General features: G+C 46.5%; 1 protein-coding gene across 1 annotated transcript in view; it reads left to right on the forward strand.

Annotated features, from left to right (window-relative positions):
- Window positions 1-18178, forward strand: part of TLL2 (tolloid like 2) — a 65145-nt gene that overhangs the window by 21974 nt on the left and 24993 nt on the right. The window contains exons 4-8 of the mRNA XM_075506599.1: window positions 2931-3101; window positions 5245-5362; window positions 5780-5958; window positions 6242-6347; window positions 12564-12688. Of these exons, the coding sequence (XP_075362714.1) occupies window positions 2931-3101; window positions 5245-5362; window positions 5780-5958; window positions 6242-6347; window positions 12564-12688 (699 nt within the window). The remainder of the gene's footprint in view (window positions 1-2930; window positions 3102-5244; window positions 5363-5779; window positions 5959-6241; window positions 6348-12563; window positions 12689-18178) is intronic.

Here is an 18178-nt window from a genome sequence, read left to right on the forward strand (position 1 = left end):
ACAAGATGATTGCAACCCACTGTGTGCAGGAGGGACTACTGTTTCCCCCTTATAAATGGAGGCACTGAGGCAGAAAGACCAGGCAGCGGGTCAGTCCATGGGGAGATGTTCGCACTCATGGCTGCTGTATCCGTAGCCTAGTGCTGTATTCCCTCGTTGGAGTTGCTCGTGTCTCCTGAGCTGCTGGCAGGCCTGAAGCAGTGGGGCAGTGGGCAAGAGCACTTGAGGAAGGTGCTTCTGCTTACAAAGCTATCTTGGTGCTTCTCTCTGCCTGTTTCCACCTAGAGGTAGGCCAGTGCTGCTGTTGGCATAAAGCTGGGCTGTCTCTGCTGGCCAGATGAGGCTGGGAGACCCCTGAGTGAGTTTCAGAGAGCAGCAGGGGCTGCTTCATGGCACATTGCAGATGCAGAGTGCTGTCCGGGCTGTGGGCAGCTAAGGAGTCTCCCGCCCACGGCTAGCGTATGGAAACCTCTGAGTGTCGTTCATCGTGGAGGGAGGGGGGGATTTTAGAAAGGATCTTGGTTGTCCCAGGATTAGCAATAGTACTAGTCAGTAAGAGAGGTTATGTCCAGGTAGACTAAGCATTAGAAAGGCTGCGTGGCTTTATCTTTCACTGAAGAAACCCTCTCCATACATGCAACTTGGCAGTGACTGTAAGCAGTGCTTCTTCAAGCTTGCTGTCCGGATTTCTTCTGTCCCTTGGTGATGCGGCATCTGCTGCCTGCTTTCCCCAAGTCCCTGCTAGGAAGGTGTGTCAGGCCTCTCCAAGGACCCACTGCAAATTAAGTTGTTAAAGGCAGAAAATTTTAGCAAGAATTAGGAGCAGTCAAGAGCTGTTGCAGGACTGGTGTGGAGAATTTGCCCAAGAAGGTGCGTTGCTGGCGAGGAATGGAAGTATTGGTGGCACAGAAGTGTGGACCCAGGGTCCTCTGTGCAGAGCTCCTACTGCACCAGGCACAGGAGAACATGGGGCAGATGACTCCTCACTTGGCTTTGCTAGCAGGAGCTGTCTGTGTGCAAATTCACAGAGATTTTGGGCAGCCCTAGGAGCAGTTTGTGACTGGGAGACAGGTATCTACAAGATTACTTGTGTCTCGAGACCCTCTCCCTTCTTCCAGCTGTGGCCCTTCTAATGCCCCAGCCAGTACCTCTGTGGAAAAGGTGTACGCAAAGAAGGGGAGGGCAGCTCTTATTTCATTGTGGGAACCCCCAACCTCACAGCATCTGCCTTCCAGCGTCCAGCAGCTGGTTTGGGGATGGGGCAGCTTCTGAAATGCTGGGTGCAGGCAGCATGCCAGGGAAGTGCTCAGGAGGAAGAGGAACAAAAGGCAAATTCCCGTCTTTGTCCTGCAGCTCAGAGCAAGGCCTCCAGCGGGAAGGGCTGGACATGGTGAAGCAGGAGGGAGGGTTTGAAGTTCATTCCTTCCATCCCCCTGCAGTGCCTCAATTTCCTTCCATTCGTTTTGATCCCCTCAGCCTTGACAGTAGTGGTTTGCTTACTCGTGCTGCTGCTGGAGGGGGGAATGGGGGAAGAGGCTCTCAGCAGCCCCTCTAGTCACTGGAGGAAGGTCTCAGTGGGGCTTGTGCTTTTTCATAACCCTGACTTGGGAAGCAAAGCTGTAGCTGGTCTTGCTGATTTCCATACGAATCACAACACCACACCTGGAGCTTAGATCCCTCCTCTTGGAGCTTCAGAGAGGCCCACCAGCACTGAGGAGCCACCGCCAGCAGTGCTGCCTCTCGAGGTGAGGAGAGAGTGCCCTTTAGGCCGGCACTCTCTGCGGGTGTAGCAACCCCTGCACTCTGTTATTCCCTTGCCCAAGTCCAGCTGATGGGTTGGCTGTGCAATACAGGCAGCTTATCTAAGAAATGGTGTCTACACAGTCCTTACACATGCTAGTAAAGCCCAGCTGGACTAAGGCTGCTTTGAGGTTCAGGGTGACCCATGGCACAGCAAATAGGGGGTGAACAGCCAGGAAGCTCTGAATGGAGGATATTTTCTGCTGGATCAGACCCACACAACATTAAAAGTGCAACTCGTGTAGGTGTAACCAGTATCTGAGCAGAGCTGCAGCAGCGCAGATGCCGGGCAAGGTACAGGTCCTGCCTAGAAGCCTGTATGAATCCTCAGGCAGGTTTTATGGCCAGCCCTGAGCACCACTCAGCCAGGGCTCCTCTGCCTTTTTAGCAAGAAATGAGACACGTGTTCTGTTTTCCCTTTTGTATTTTTGCTCCTTTTCATTAAAATGACAAGATTCAACATGGATGGAGATTTGTGCTAGGTATAGAATGCCTCAGCGTTTCCATCCTGAGCATCCCTCCTCCAGCAGAGACTGTCCGATCTGTATATGTTTCCAAACCACCCAAGACCTAGCATGTGAGAACAAACACTTTCATACAATAATTTTCAACCTTTACTATAGGTTTCAGTCTAAGGGGCCTGTCCTCTTCTTCCAAGGCCAACTCGAATGAGTAGTTGTTGTTTTTGTGAAGCTAGCCCTGCCAGAACAAACTTTTCTCTGCAGATCTGGATGACTAGGGCAGGTTGAGAATATACAGTAACATCTGGGCTTGTTTGACCTCCCTCCTCCCATTCCCCTTGTTGAAGTACTGTGTCCCCATCTATGAAGTTGCTGTTGGAGAGAGTGGGTAGCTAGAGACGGGGCGGGCAGGGGGGTCCCTTTATAATTTTCTGGGAGAATAGGTTTGGCGTAGTGCATAGAGAGGCTCCAAGGCAAGGAGGGCCAGGTTGCTGCAGATTAACTGTCTCTAAGTCCCAGACAAATCACTGGCAAATCTGGCTATGGCTTCTGGTTTGGATTAACATCTTGCTTTTTCTCTTTTTCTTTTTCTGAAGCTCCAGGGTATTACCTGAGAGCTGCACGTGGAACTAAAGAGGATTTAAATAGTGTTGCCACTCTGTCTTGCAGACGGCAGGCAGAACACAACGCTTGCGAGGAGACCGAAGAGGAAGGAATATAAAGATGAGTCTGGGATGGATACACACTCCTCTCCCAGAGTGCGCAGGGCAACCACATCCAGGGCTGAGAGGATCTGGCCAGGGGGGGTCATCCCCTATGTGATCGGAGGAAATTTCACTGGTCAGTAGTGAAAAAGTTGCTCCCTGTTTGCTCAGGGGTGAGTGTCTCAAAATGTGTGGGAGATCTCGGGAGCAGAGTTTTCCCACAAATGACTCAGGTCCTTGGGAGCCTCTCTTCTGAGGCAGGGTGGGAATGTGGTTGGTTGCACAAGGAATTGTGCACTGTGGAAGCCCGAGACTGAAGTGTGCAGTGAGAAGGTTCTTCTCTTGGAGTCCAAGAAATAATTGGGTGACTTGGTCACTTTTCTTGATTGCTTCAGGGGCCAGCATTTGTGAGCTGCACTCATACCCTGTGTTTCCAGAAAGGGGTCCTCTCTGCTGTTGGAAGAGCAGGAGCAGAAGTACAATGGGTTGCTTTCTGAATCCTCACTCGGAGAACTTTCCCTGTGCACTCTGCTTCCTGACCTGCTGTTTTCTGGGCACCAAACTTCAGGGTCTCCTCTAGCTGTGTGAGGGAGAGGAACAGTGAGCTGGGTCCCATGGTGCATGAGGAGCTCTCCAGAGTATCCTTTTTAGGATCTTTATAGCATCTCCGGGGCACTGTCCAAACTAAGGTGTCTGTTGGGGTGCAGCAGATCTCTTGCAAGTCTCATGTGAAGCAGACAGAAAACTTGCTCCGATGCCACCTCTCTGTAGCTCAGTGGTTCCCTATGGGACAGGTTTCCTTGACTCATGGATGACATGCTCTGTGCCTCACTGGAGCCAGCTCCTTCCTGTCTCCCCCAGGCTGCCTCCACCATCTCCCACTTAGATCCAACAGAACGTACTCCCTTCAGGTCCTGTGATGTACTTTGCCCCGGCAGCAAAAGGGCAGTTTCGGAACCACTCCTGTACAGTGTGGGTTTGCCTCCCCAGTCCTGCCCCTCCTGCCAGTTTGGGGTGATCCTCGAGACCTCTTTAACAAGTTCACCCAGACCCTGTCTCATACTGGCACCCACACTGCTGCCAGGAGTCTGAGAAGCCCCAGTAGAAGGGTCTGTTCACCTCCTACAAACGGAGGGGCTCATGCAACCTGGCAGGATATTGAGTAGCCTGCTAGCAACAACTGTCCCCCTACATTTGTCAGAGAAGAGCCATCCCCATCCCTCAGGGTCTGATGAGAAAGTCTTCTCTATGTTATGTGTGTCCCACTGCCCTAACCAGTCCAGCGTAGGTAACGCCATCCTTCCATTTGGGTGACTGTGTAAGAAGCAGCTCTCACCATAGCACAGTTCTCTCTTGCATTCAGCTTGGTGTTTTGCCTCAGCTTAATCCCACCCTGAAGCTCCTGTCTGTATTCCCTGTGCCTTTCTGATGTACTTCTGGCCTTTCCCCCCTCTCTAGTCCCTCTTGAGAGTGGCAGCTTGCTCTGCAGCTCTGAGCGCAGAGGCAGTGCTGGAAGGGCAGCGTAGGGAGGCCTCCTGGCCAGGTGCTGCTCTGGGGCATCGCTTCCCAGCTGTCTGTGTGACTGTTCGGGATGCTGCTGAGTGGCCACTGGAGATACCCTGCTCCCTGGGGAGGGAAGGTCCTGCGGCCTGTCGTCTTGCTAGTGTGCAACAGGCATAATACCCTACTTCTCAGGTGTCTGTGCAAGTCCTGAGCTGTCCCTCAGTTCAAGCACAGAGCAGCAGTGTATCTCTATACCTTCTTACACTGCCCTGAGACTGCCTCTAGCTCCTATATAGTTTTTGCTTCTGACTTTAAATACCTGGTGACAGTTTTGCCTCAGGTTTGAGGAGCATCTGTAGCACTCATGAGATTCCTGGGTCTTGAAAGCTGTGTGTGGTCATGCTGTGTTGCAGCATGAGAGCAAATTTGGCACACCACCGAGTAGCTGGTGCGCAGATCAGGACACCCAGCAGCTCTGCCGGAATGACCTCTACCGATTGAGGTGACATTTCTCATATGCAGAAGTATTGATGTGCTTAACCAAGTTTGCTACCTGTTTAATTAGAGCAATTAGTTCATCAAACAGAAGGAGAGAAAAGTATGATACAGTGAGTTAGCGCTATAGTAGGAAGTGTGTCCCAGATTCCTAGAGGTGTCTACAGGTATAAGATTGACTGTTGGAAAGGTTGACTGTTCCCCTATCCAGATGAAGTCCATTAGAGATTTTCCTTAAAGCCAGGCCTTCACTGTTTGCTGTTCTTGCATTTCTTTTTCAGGAACCCAAAGAGCTATCTTTAAGCAAGCGATGAGGCACTGGGAGAAGCACACTTGTGTGACATTTGTGGAGAGAACTGATGAAGAGAGTTTCATTGTGTTCACGTACAGAACATGTGGGTAAGTGATACACGCATTCCCTGCAGCTACCTGTGTTGCAAACATCCTTTTCATTGCTAGATGGCTTTGTAAGTCTAGCTCTGGTCAGAATAAACCAATGGCTACATTGGGGAATCTGTCGCAGAGATCCATCCTTACTCCCTGTAAGGTTTGCCAGGATAATTTAGTATTTGTGCAGAAGAAGGTGCTAAGCCTTTCTGGATTCTTTTTCCTGGGATAACACTTAAGTGTCTATATGCATTTTTATAGATATGCACTTACGTGTTTTCTTCATACATACGCATACATGTAAGTACCTATAGTGTATGCAACTGCTGGCCTGTCCTGGACCCTGCCAGGTACCATCTCCTGTTGCTATGTCTCAGGCTTCCCCAATTCATTGATGTGCTGCATGGGTTTGTGGGTTTTCTTTTCCAGATGCTGCTCATACGTGGGTCGCCGAGGAGGAGGCCCTCAGGCTATATCCATCGGGAAGAACTGTGACAAGTTTGGTATTGTGGCTCATGAGCTGGGTCATGTGGTGGGTTTCTGGCATGAGCACACACGGCCTGACAGGGACCAGCATGTCACGATCATCAGAGAGAACATACAGCAAGGTAAAATAGCACTTCAGGTTATTCCACCTGGCTTTTGGGTGGGTGGACACCTTTCTTGCCGGATTTGTGGAAAACCCTAATGGTCTGTGAGCTGGGATGGAGAAGAAGAAATATGCTAGTTCTTGCCTAGAATAAGGGACGAATAGAGCTTTTGGATGTCCAGCTGGAATTGTTGGAACGTAGGAGTATATCCCTTTCATTCTAGGTACCCAGAGGTGGAAGGCTTTTTTTTTTTTTTTTTTTTAAGTGATTTGTTTTTTCCCCTTTGTGTTTGGCATCACAGGTCAGGAGTACAACTTTTTAAAGATGGAAGCTGGGGAAGTGAACTCGCTGGGAGAGACCTATGACTTTGACAGCATCATGCACTATGCTAGGAACACATTCTCCAGGTGATAATCCAAGGTTACATGTCCTTAGGACTATTTTCAGTAGTTGTGATTAGCTCTGTGGGATACATGGAGCCTAGAAGGAGACCTGTGATCTATTGCAGAGATGTGGCAGTTGCAGTGAGCTCTGCTGCATTGCAAAGCTTGGAAAATATTTGAAAAAGCAAGGTGGGTGAAGAGAAGTATGGTGGACTCCTGTTTTCCCCTCCCCACTATATTCACCTGGTGCTGATAATCTCAGAGACCTTCCAAAGCCATGTTAGCATGTTTTGCAACCTTCCCAGACAGCATGTATGTATGTGTGTATGTATCTGCCCACCTTCAAGGGGGTAATGCTAAAACCACCTTTGAATCTCTTGCTTGTCCAGCTCATGCTTTGGAGTCACAATATTGCCTTCTGAATCCCTAGCAACTTTGCCAAGGGAGAATTTAAACTCTAGATCATGATATTTAATTGCTTGGCTATTTTTTTAACCATTTATGCATGTGCTTTAGGTCATGGCCTCTGCAGCTCTGTGATTCTGTGTGACTGGGTTCTTCATGGAGAAGTTTTCAGTCCTGTTCCTGTCCCAACTAACTGGCCAATTTCTCTGTAGGCTGTTTGCCCTTGAGTCCCATCTCATCCCTCCAGATGGAGCCCATTTTGTAATCAGACAGCTCTACTGGATAGAGAGGTGAAATGAGCATGGCTATTTATGTCCTGGATTTGAAATGAGAGCTACTGGATGACCAGCTCCATTTTGCTGCATTATTTGAAGTTTTTTCCATAAATCCCACTACTGCTCCTTCCCAAGAGCTTTCCTTCACTACATACCATGAGTAAAGGGGATGGGAGGCAGAGCGCCAATATTCACCCTCTTGAGAACTTTTTGTTGCAAAAATTAAATATGCCTTTGGGGCTTTTTAAATTTTCTTACTCCCCAGTTATATGGAACTGCCAAGCCTATTGTTCTGTGCTTTTGTTTCTGAAACTTCACAACAACCAGGGGAAAATTATCAAACTTGCTGAAATGCTGCTTGTTCTGGCAGGGGGAGATGGTGGCTGGGCAAGGGTGCTTTGCAGCATTCAGAGATTTCTTTGGATCAGATACCCAAAGCAAACAATTTTTCTTCCCTTGAGGCATCTGCTGGACCCTTCCAGCATTTGCTAGACTCTAAATGGTTAGAATTGTCTTGCACAAAAGCGGGATTAAGTTATTACCGCCATTTATATTGTGGATGCCTTTGAGTCTGTGTCTCTTGAAAACCAGGGTCCTTCAGAACACTGCTGGGCCAAAAAGGGATAAAAATGGCAAGAGTCCTTCTAAATTTAAATTGGTGCTTAATAGGATTTTTAAGTCTGTTTTCTTTAAGTCCTTTGTCTCTGTGACCCACCCTCACCCCAGCAGCAGTCTTTGTGCAGTAATTGAACTGAGCACTAAGTGCCTCTGTGGGCTGATTGTGCTCTCATCGTAAATAGGCAGCGCTGGGAACAGGCTTTTACTTTACCAAGACCTGTCTTGGTATCTGCTCCCCTAAGGGAACGATCCTGACTTTGGCCAATCAGTAGAGATTTGTGAGCGTATGCACGTCTCCTTCCCACCTTACTGAGGTTTGTGGCTGCTGGCCAATTGCAACCAAAACTGATAAAAGCATAGAGCCCGTGAAGATATTAAGTTCCAGCACATTTCATTAAGATCAGTGGCTAGGAATGGGAGATAGCCCCTGCGTGAAACTGCTAAGGGAAGAGCTGTAGGGGGTGTGTTAATACATTCGCATACACCAAAAAGTCCACATAGGAAAAAGGCAGTCTGAGCACCCCACCAGTGGAGATAGGGCGTGAGGAGGAGGTGAAGGACACAGAGCCGTGTCTGTGACTCAGTGTCTTGAAGCAACTCTTACATGGCACTTAGCACAACCTTGTTTATGACTCCTGTGAATATTGATGATAGCAAATCGTATGGTGTTTGCCATGGTCAAATGCTGCTGCAGATCCTAGGCCCTTTTTATTCTAAACTTTGTACCTAGAACAGAAAGGGACAGTTTTTTCTGAGACACAATGAGTCCTAGCAGTGGAAATTGTTTCCAGTGGTGCTTTTGAAAATTGCTGCAAGAGTCACTGCTCATTTTCAGTTCACAGCAAAACATGTTTCTCGTTTGCGTCTGTGGCTAATAGGAATAGGAGTATAGCACAAGAGGCTGTAATGACAGCAGTAACAAGTTTTCACCATGGGAACTTCTGTTCTTGTCTATGTCAGAAAGTTGCCTGTTCTGCAGAGTATGGCTGCAGGCTTTTATTTCCTTGTGCATTCCTTACAGACATGGCAGCAAATTAAATTGAATATTGCTGTCTCATTAAACAATTTCTTTTACTCCTGTCAAGACCCATAAATGGCAGCTTAGCAATAAGAAAGTTTAAGTCTCCATGGAGCCCTAAGCATATAGTGGGTTACCTTAATTCACTAAGCCTCTTGCTAGTAGACATGGCAGCACAGCCTGGAGTTACAAAACATGACCTCTGCAAAGCTCCCGTTTGAATCAGGATGCAGGTAGCACTGCCTGCATGTCAAGGGGTATCTTCTTGATGTATTGGCAACATGCCATCCTTAATCCTGCACAAGACGTGGCAGGATACACATGGCACTTCCATCCTCCACAGGTTTTACTATGTGAAGTAGGGTTATGTTGTCTCTCCTCTGCAGATGGGGATATAAATACAGAGTTGGGACAAAATATAGCTACCTGCAGCTGAGTGCTTAACCTGCCTTGAACATCTGCTTCCTTGAGTGGTGTTTAAAGCACCTGTATCTATTGCCCTCAGATGGGATGGTGAATATTCAGCATTTCTCAAGATTGGTTGATAATTTCACAGAATCACAGAATCGTATAGGTTGGAAAAGACCTTTAAGATCATCGAGTCCAACCGTAAACCTAACACTACCAAGACCACCACTACACCATGTCCCTAAGCACCTCATCCAAATGTCTTTTAAATACCTCCAGGGATGGCGACTCAACCACTTCCCTGGGCAGCCTGTTCCAATGCTTGATAACCCTCTCGGTGAAGTAACATTTCCTAATATCCAGTCTAAACCTCCCCTGGCGCAACTTGAGGCCATTTCCTCTTGTCCTATCACTTGTTACCTGGGAGAAGAGACCGACCCCCACCTCTCTACAACCTCCTTTCAGGTGGTTGTAGAGAGCGATAAGGTCTCCCCTCAGCCTCCTTTTCTCCAGACTAAACAACCCCAGTTCCCTCAGCCACTCCTCATAAGACTCGTGCTCTAGACCCTTCACCAGCTTCGTTGCCCTTCTCTGGACACGCTCCAGCACCTCAGTGTCTCTCTTGTAGTGAGGGGCCCAAAACTGAACACAGTATTCGAGGTGCGGCCTCACCAGTGCCGAGTACAGGGGCACGATCACTTCCCTAGTCCTGCTGGCCACGCTATTTTTGATACAAGCCAGGATGCCATTGGCTTTCTTGGCTGCCTGGGCACACTGCTGGCTCATATTCAGCCGGCTGTCAACCAACACCCCCAGGTCCTTCTCTGCCAGGCAGCTTTCCAGCCACTCTTCCCCAAGCCTGTAGCGTTGCATGGGGTTGTTGTGGCCCAGGTGCAGGACCTTGCACTTGGCCTTGTTGAACCCCATACAATTGACCTCGGCCCATCAATCCAGCCTGTCCAGGTCCCTCTGCAGAGCCTTCCTCCCCTCAAGCAGATCAACACTCCCACACAACTTGGTGTTATCTGCAAACTTACTGAGGGTGCACTCGATCCCTTCGTCCAGATCATTGATAAAGATATTAAACAGAACTGGCCCCAATTTTGTAATGTTTACGTAATACTTTACACATTCAGGGTACTATGCAGGTGCTAATGACTCTTGAGAGCATCTCTGCTTAAACTCTGTTGTTCTTAGCTAGTAGCAATGGTGGGTTGTTGTGATTGACTTACCACTGCATTGGGCAGCTAATGCATGCTCTGCCCCGTGCCTGGACAGCAAGGGAATGGGGCATCCAGGATTCCTGAGTTCTTTTCCTACCTCTGGGAGAAGAGATTTGGTATCTTATTCAAGAATGGTTGTGATGTTAGGAGTGCCTGAGCTGCTCTGTTTAATGATGTCTGCTTGGTGTTCATTAATTTGTGAGCCAAAGTATTGGTGCTCTTAGAGTTGCTCACCAAATGTGCAACTTAACATCATAAAGTGTTGTTAAGCAGGTGGGGTTTGAGTGGACAGCATGGGGCTGCTGGGACCTGTGTGGTTTAGGCCAGAAAGACTCTCAATTGTTCTCGGTTCCTTTGATTGTAAAATGAGAGGAACTATACTTACTGCCTCCTAATTTGGAGTCGTGTTCAGCAATGCATGTGAAGGAAGCACAAAATTCAGTTGGTGGAAAAAGCAAAACCAGAAATCTTACTGGCTCAACCTAGGGTACAGCCTTCTGGAAGAAAATGTGTTTGGCAGGTAATAAAGGGATCACAAGGTAATTTGAAGCTGTGGGTTGTTTGCGTTGTGTGAGCAATACCCTAGGTGTGTGCGATGTGCAGGAGGCTGAGGGCTGTGAGTACGCAGTCGTGAGGGCTGGAATGGGAAAAAGAATCAAAAGTTTGAGTGTGCAAGTGGTGGTTTCTCTATTAAACTTTGTCATTCTTCCCTGGTTGAGCCTGGAGATCTGCAGAAAGCATTTCACTGGCCACAGAAGTATGTCCCTGCCAAATGCTGAGTTCTTCTGAGAACTCCTGAGGTGGCTTGAAAAGTTACTGTGAGCAAACCAACCTGTTTCTCTGTTCATGGTGTTTCTGGAATTGGAGGATTTATTTTCGATACATAAACTTAAATAAATTCAGCCTGAGGCATGCAGCTGGCATGTAGAATGCCAGCCTGAATTTGTCAATCAAAATTTGATGGGCTCACCTCAGAGCTTGTAAGCACTGATTTTAGTGCTGATCAGGAATTTTCCTACCAGTGAAAAAAAAACAGATTAAATTCCTTCCCCTTTATTTCTTCCTTCAGTTTGAATATTTACAAAAGAATTTTCTTCCACAAAATATGTTTAATAGAATGATATTTTCTGTTCAAGAACATTGGCTGCAGCTCTGGACAGCTGTGATCCAAATACTCTGCTTGCCGTATTTATTTAAAATTAAACCAATACAAAAAAACCCTCTCAAACTCCTTCCCAAGGCTCTTGTGCAGCTGAGCAGCCCCATGAACAGAATTACTTGTGTGCTTAGAGCTTAACCCATACTTGAAGACTCTTGTATCAGGACTAGGCAGCACTAAAATTATTGCTTCTGCCCTGATTTCCCATCGGACTCTACGGACAATTGTATCCTGTCCTTCAGACAGAGAAGTCTGCCTCACTGATCTGATGCTGAAGTTTCAAGCTCACTGTTAGCCTTGGCACCTCCAAGCCTGTTAGGCATTCAGGGGTGCAGTGAAGAAATGGTTCCTGTGGACTGGACAGCCTGGCCACGAGAGTTTGGACTTTACCAACCTGGAGTCCAGATTTCCGATTCCTCCCTCCCACTTTAGCTCTGCCATCCTAATGATGCCTTGGGGTCTCTCTTGTGTGCAAGCTCTTGCTTGGATGCTCGGACTTTACATTTTGATGGAAGAGAGGCCCGAGCTTAAATCCTTTACTGGACTGAGATCAGAAGTGCAGTAGAGAGCTCCTGAGTATGAAGTACCACATGGAAGAAGCAGTAGTGAGGAAAAAGAGGCAGAGACAAGTGGAGTTACTGGCTTGGAAACTCATGGAGAACAGAGGTAGAGCATTTGATCTTTTTCTCTTGTCTGTGGCAACCGCAGTCACTGCCAGCCCAACCCCATCTGCTGCTGAACAAACTCCCCTTCTCTCTGCTCCTTTGGCTTCAGTGTCCAATCTGTGCTCCAGCTGAGCCAGATGTGCCATGAAACTTCTGCAAGAATATTTCATTGCCTTTTCTGATTTATGGCAAGGAATGTGTCTATACTCAAACAGAGGCAGCAGCAATTTTGATATATCAAAAGAGGAATTTACTGGCTTGGCAGACTTGTCTGTACATTTGGAAGCTATCTGCTATAGCGCGAAGACCACCTCAAGACATGCAGTTATCACAATCTGCATTACTCTTGCTTGTTAGCATGGGATATATGGTCAAGGGGATGGTGTGGGAGGCCTGCCAGGATGACTTTCTGTGCATCGTGTCACTTTCCCTACTTCACTGCTCTTTGTCTCTCTGTTCTTCCCTTTAGAGGGGTTTTCCTCGACACCATCCTTCCCCGTCGTGATGATAACGGGGTCCGGCCAACTATTGGTCAGCGTATTCGCCTGAGTCAGGGAGACATCGCTCAGGCAAGGAAGTTGTACAAATGCCCAGGTAAATATGGCTTGTGGAGATGGCTCCAGCTTTACTGTAGACACATGGTTTATCTAGAAGGCATTGGAGTTCAAGAGCACCTTAACAATCCCTTTGATCAAAGAGACTCAGGAAATGTAGACCATGAAATGCTTCAGGCTGGAGCTGTGGAAGAACTGAACTTGCCTAACGTGTGCCTCCTGTTAGTACTTTGCCAGTATTCCTGTTTGGTTTAGGGCTTCAGGTTGGTCCAGTGTAAGCTCTGTTCATAGAAAATGAGATTGATGTACAAGATCATGGACAGAGTGGGGACTAGGAGTTAGCAAAGTGGCAGAGGGATATCTGGTAGACTGGGGTCTCTACACACCAACCATCAAACTTCTGTTGAGTTATTTATATAGTTGTTGTCCCACAGATGAGCCTTAAGGAAACCATAAGTGTATGTCTGTGATTATGGTGTGTTGCGCTGAGGCTTGGGAGATAATATGGAAGAAAGCCTAAAGATGCTGATTTGTGAAACAACCGGGTGCTGGAAGCTGGTGCTTTGGGCTGTTCAAGGGAGGGCTGTATCCCTCCTTCTGCTGCAAAAGCATTGATAGACTGGGAAAAGCTTTGATAGAAAACCCATCTACGTATGTGTGACATACTAAAGACTGATAGTCTGGGTCCTGCTTTATGTGGGGTCTGAGAAGATTGGCAAAAAGAGCATTGTGGCCACAGGTATGATTGGGAGACTAAATTTACCTATCAGAACAGAAGGATCCTTTTAAAGTGGAGATGTTAGACAGTGAAAGTTTATGCAACAGTTTTAGCTGAATGGGTTAATAGAGAAAACCAGATTTCAGAGAAGCAATCTGCTGGACTTAAGGACAGGTTGCATGTGAGGATGTAAAGAGAGGCTTCAAGCAAAGATGGCACCCAGTCTGGTGCCTGTGGCATGGACTGCAGTGACTGAGAAGGGAGATAGCATGGGAGGTGTGATGCTCGGAGGTACAAAATTTGACAAGCTCTGTTGAATTTCTGCAGGTAATGAAACATCCATGAGAAGATGTTGGAGAATGAGAGAGTTGCCCTAATTTTGCAGAATGACTAACATTTGTAATAATGCAGGGAGGAAAAAAAGGACTTTTGCATGCATGGCCCAGGAATTTATCTAAATGGGTTGGTCTGGTCAGCATGTTGGGCCAGTTGAGAGTGGCTTTGACTGATCATAAACCTAATATGATCATAAATGATTAATCCTCTTGAAATAAGCATATCACAGAGAGAGGGGAGAAGAGGAGGAGGAGGGGTAAGTTTTACCAGTATACAGAGTCACATCTTAAGTGAGTGGCTGGCTAGCACTGCTCTGGGAACCATTCATGAGGCTGTGGAAAATAGCTGTCCAGTCGATAGCTGGTGTGCAAATCCGCTTCTTCTCTGTATCCAGCTACAGGTCAGAGAGTATGGGTTCATAAGGGTCTAGAATAAATTCTGAGGACTTCAGGGTCTCTGATCTTTGGGGATCACTGCTTAGCTTACAGTGAGTGGTATAACTTTCTTAGGTGTGCTAGTTCTAATTACTTTTTTTTTTTGTTACCACTCATAATTTTCTCTAATTCACTTTTGGTTGAACAAGATGTAGGTCTTGGAAAATTATCTCACGGATTAGTTTAGGGATTGGTTCCTTTGAATACTAAAAAAAAAAAAATTAGGGATGTCTTGCACCATGTTTTTTGATTGAGTCAGACTTAATCCAAGCAGGCCTTTCATTCCCATAGCTGGAAGTATCGACTATAGATTCAGATTTCTCAAGGCAAGCTGAAAAGCCACTTTGGCCTGAGGTTAAAGTCAAACTAAAAGCTACAAAGCAACTTTCTTTAAAATGAGGACCCTTCTGAGTCTCAAGTTTTCCACTTGCAAAGTAGAACTTTTCTACTTTTTAGGTTTTTCCACAAAGCTTTAGCAGAGGTTATTGCAGTTCAGAACATATTTGGCAGCAGAATGATTAGAGCTTTAAGCCTACTAAACAAATTTTCTTCAAATATCTATTGTTTTGTTTTGGTTTTCTTTTTTTCTTTGCATCAAAATTTATACACAGGTTGCATTTGAAGAGAAAGGGTGCAGTATATTTAATGACATTAACATCTTCAGCTGCCGTTTGAATCTGTAGCTTGAAAAGTTCTCTTCCTCTGCAAAATGCAAACCACAGGAGTTCAAAATCAAAGGACTTCAGTTGTATGTTTAAGCAGGGTCTGAATGAGACTTCAGGTTGAGGACAACTTTGTTCAGTAGTCAAGCTGGGGATTCTTAGGTAAAATGCAACAACATAATCCAGAAGTGGAATGGCAGATGGTTTCCCTTTTAGAAAGAGAGTCTCCATCTGAGAATGCCTAAGATCCCCCCACAAAAGAGCTAGCATGGTGGAGGATGAGTTACAAGCATGCACTGATACAAGCCAGAATGACTGCTGTGTCTATTGTAAGAAACAGGGCTCTCCAACTCATTAGACTGGAGCTCTTGTGGCTGCCACAGTTAGGGCTGGCTTAGCTTTTCCATTCTAAAACCCTGCTGTTTTAAATTGCTCTTAATTCCCCAAAGCTTATACCTGCTGGGTTAAAGTTAGTGCCAAGCCAGGTGAAACCAAATGAAATTTGCTGAAGGAATTTCTGGAAGGCAAGATGCATTCTGCTACATAGTAGTAAATGCTAGATTTTATATGGCTGCATGGTTGAGGATTTGATGAGTATAGTCACTGCAAAAGACTTTAAAACAGCACGTCCTGCTGTCTTGTGCTGTGCTAAAGGAAACAGGCCAGTGTGGCTGTGCTAACTGAGCAGGAATGGTTAAACTATAAATTGAGAATGGTCCTGCATTATATCATCCCATCCAATTCTCTGTGCATTTTCAAAAAGATGTAGTGTACCAGTAACCAGCTGATGAGCAGTAAGTGCCTGTCACTCAACTACTTCATTTACAAATTACTTCTGAAGCATTCACCTTTTCTACTTTGCTTTTTGCCTCTACTCCTTTCTAGCTGCTTACGTGTGCAACAGCCTCTTCACCATGGGCGAAAACCACCTCAGCTCAGTTTCTTGGATCCCAGAAGTACCAAACACTAGTCTTATCAGACCTGTTGGCTTCTTTGCTACCAAGTGGAGTACAGTTGTATTGCTTTTTGGTGTGCTCTGCAAGAGATTGTGCTCTGCATATGTGTTCCTCGTTATTATCGTGCTTCCCCCTGCACGTGCAAGCAATTGCTCTCCTCTGTGCTGAAAGGCCAGCCTCTCCCAGTATGTCTGGAGTTTCCTCTGCAAGATTTGGATAGTTAGCTGGGTCTCCTTTCATGATGTTTTAGCAGAGTAGTGTTTGGTAGTAGATACGCTAGCACCTGTTCCGTAATTACACAATCTTGCCAGCAACTGTGTAATTACACTTAGGAGAATTAAGTCAGGGCTGTCGGAAACCTTCACTGTGGTTCAGCTGAGGGCGGTAATCCTCTTTGTCCTCTGTCATTATGGTCAGGTAGTATGTGTTCCCAGTGATTTAGAGCTCTCTTTATCATTTCATATTTGTTTAAATAGATTTTTGAGCAGAGAAAAAGAACACTTATTTACCTTGGTGAGTTATGGATTGGAATCCCCTCTTTATTGGGACACCTTGTCAGATGTTGGCATTCCTAGAGCCACCCTAAAGTGGTGGCCACTCCAGACCATGCATTGACCAGTGGTGAAGAATAGCTTGCTGTCCTCAGAATAAGTATGGCTGGGACTCAGCTTCTTTGAGGTGTTTATCTGCTGGGGCAGCATGCATTTCCTGGTTGAAGGTCCTAGGAGCATTCTGGGAGCTGGAATTATCCTAACAGATTCCGACACAGATAACAAGGCAAGGCATCTTTGCAAGAGGTAGAAAGAAAGAAAGTGTATTTATTCTCCAAATGGAAGTCCAGATTTCTTCCACAGTTCATGCAGGTCATCACCTTTTACAAGCATTTCTCTCTGCCCACCTGAAGAATGCAGACAGCATCACCTGCCGAACATTTTGGGAGAGGTGGGAGGATATTAGCTATTTCTGCAGAATTGAAACTAAAATTTGCTGTGCAATGCTCCTTTGTAGTTGCATAATGGTAGGGGGAGCTCTCAGGGCTCAAAACTGCTTGAGAAGGAAAGAGCAATGTAGAGGTTTTGACCTTTCATTTATTTTCTTCATTCCTCTGGGGCAGATGTGTCCATTTACCTGCTTGTTTTGCTCAGTGGTGCTTTTTTTCTAGTAGTTTAAAATACCTTTGGTTTTCCTGACAAGAATCACTTTGTCAGATCCCATGCTGACCTGTGCCTTGAAATATGTGCAACTTGCTCCTAGGAGTGTCTCCACCTTCCAGAGCACCCCTACGAGCTGTTTGGTTGGGCAAAATCCCTTTTTGTGTCCCTGCCTATTGTTCATCTAGTCTGATCTGTCAAGCTGTGGATCAAACTACTTCAGGGAAATTAAGAAATTCTGGCCTAGGTGACTCCCTCTCCCCTTTTTGAAGATACTGAACTTTTTGAATGGGACCGGTCTCTTTTCACCTCCAACTTCCGACCCGCCCATCTAAATGTAATCATGGCTGAAAAATTGGTGAGTGTGTGATAGCGTCAGGCAGAAGAACATCCCCTAGCATTTCCATGAGAAAGGGAGCCAGATGTTCAGCCTTGTCGGATCTTTTAAAGCACTGCTGCTTAAGGAGGGATTTTTGGGAGCTGCCTTACCGTCGCTGAGGAAACCAAGTTGCAGGTCAAGGGCAGCTTTATAACATCAGTGGGTTATGAAATTTGAAAAACAACTGGAAAGCAGGCAAGCCAAGGTCCCTGCTCCTTGTGATAGGAATTTGCATGTGCCTAATTAGCACTCTGAAGGAAATGGGAGATTTGATATTTGTGATCCTCCCACCTAGCCAGTCAGCTGCTCTGCAGATGTAGATGGTCACTCCCTGTTCCAGCTCAGTCCTCCTGGCTCAGAGAGCAGGAACTACAGTAGTCGCAGCTTTCCCAGATGTTGGAAGCTGCGGTTCCCTAAAGGAGCATATGCGTGTGCATATTACTTGCTTCTCAAAAGTCGCTCTGGGATCTACATTTCATCAACTGCAGCAGGCCACAAAAACAGGAAGGTGGAGAGAAGAGTGAGCTGCAGCGCTCACGTTTTATCCTGCGCAGCGTGACAGCAGGGTAGGTGCTGGACAGCCAAAGCATGAGGGCAGTGGGGCTTGCCCTGCTTTTGTTAGGATGTTTTAGCCCCCAAAAAAGACACTTAACAATGGTAACTAAGGAGAACTTCATTGAGCAGCTTGTAATGCAGGGAAAACAGATTTACTGGCAGCAGTCTTGGGGTTGCAAGGTGGGGTGGGGTTAATATTTTTGCATTTGATTAGTGGATGAGATATTCCTCAGCAGGGTTGAAACCTGAAAGTGCTGGTGTGTGGAAGGAAGATGAAGGAAGAAGGGTGCCTCTTTAAAAGCTGTTTCCCCTGTGTCCTTGCACTGAGCATCTTCTGTC

Source organism: Mycteria americana, chromosome 6 (genome assembly GCF_035582795.1).
Source record: "Mycteria americana isolate JAX WOST 10 ecotype Jacksonville Zoo and Gardens chromosome 6, USCA_MyAme_1.0, whole genome shotgun sequence".
In the NCBI taxonomy this organism is placed as follows: Eukaryota; Metazoa; Chordata; class Aves; order Ciconiiformes; family Ciconiidae; genus Mycteria; species Mycteria americana.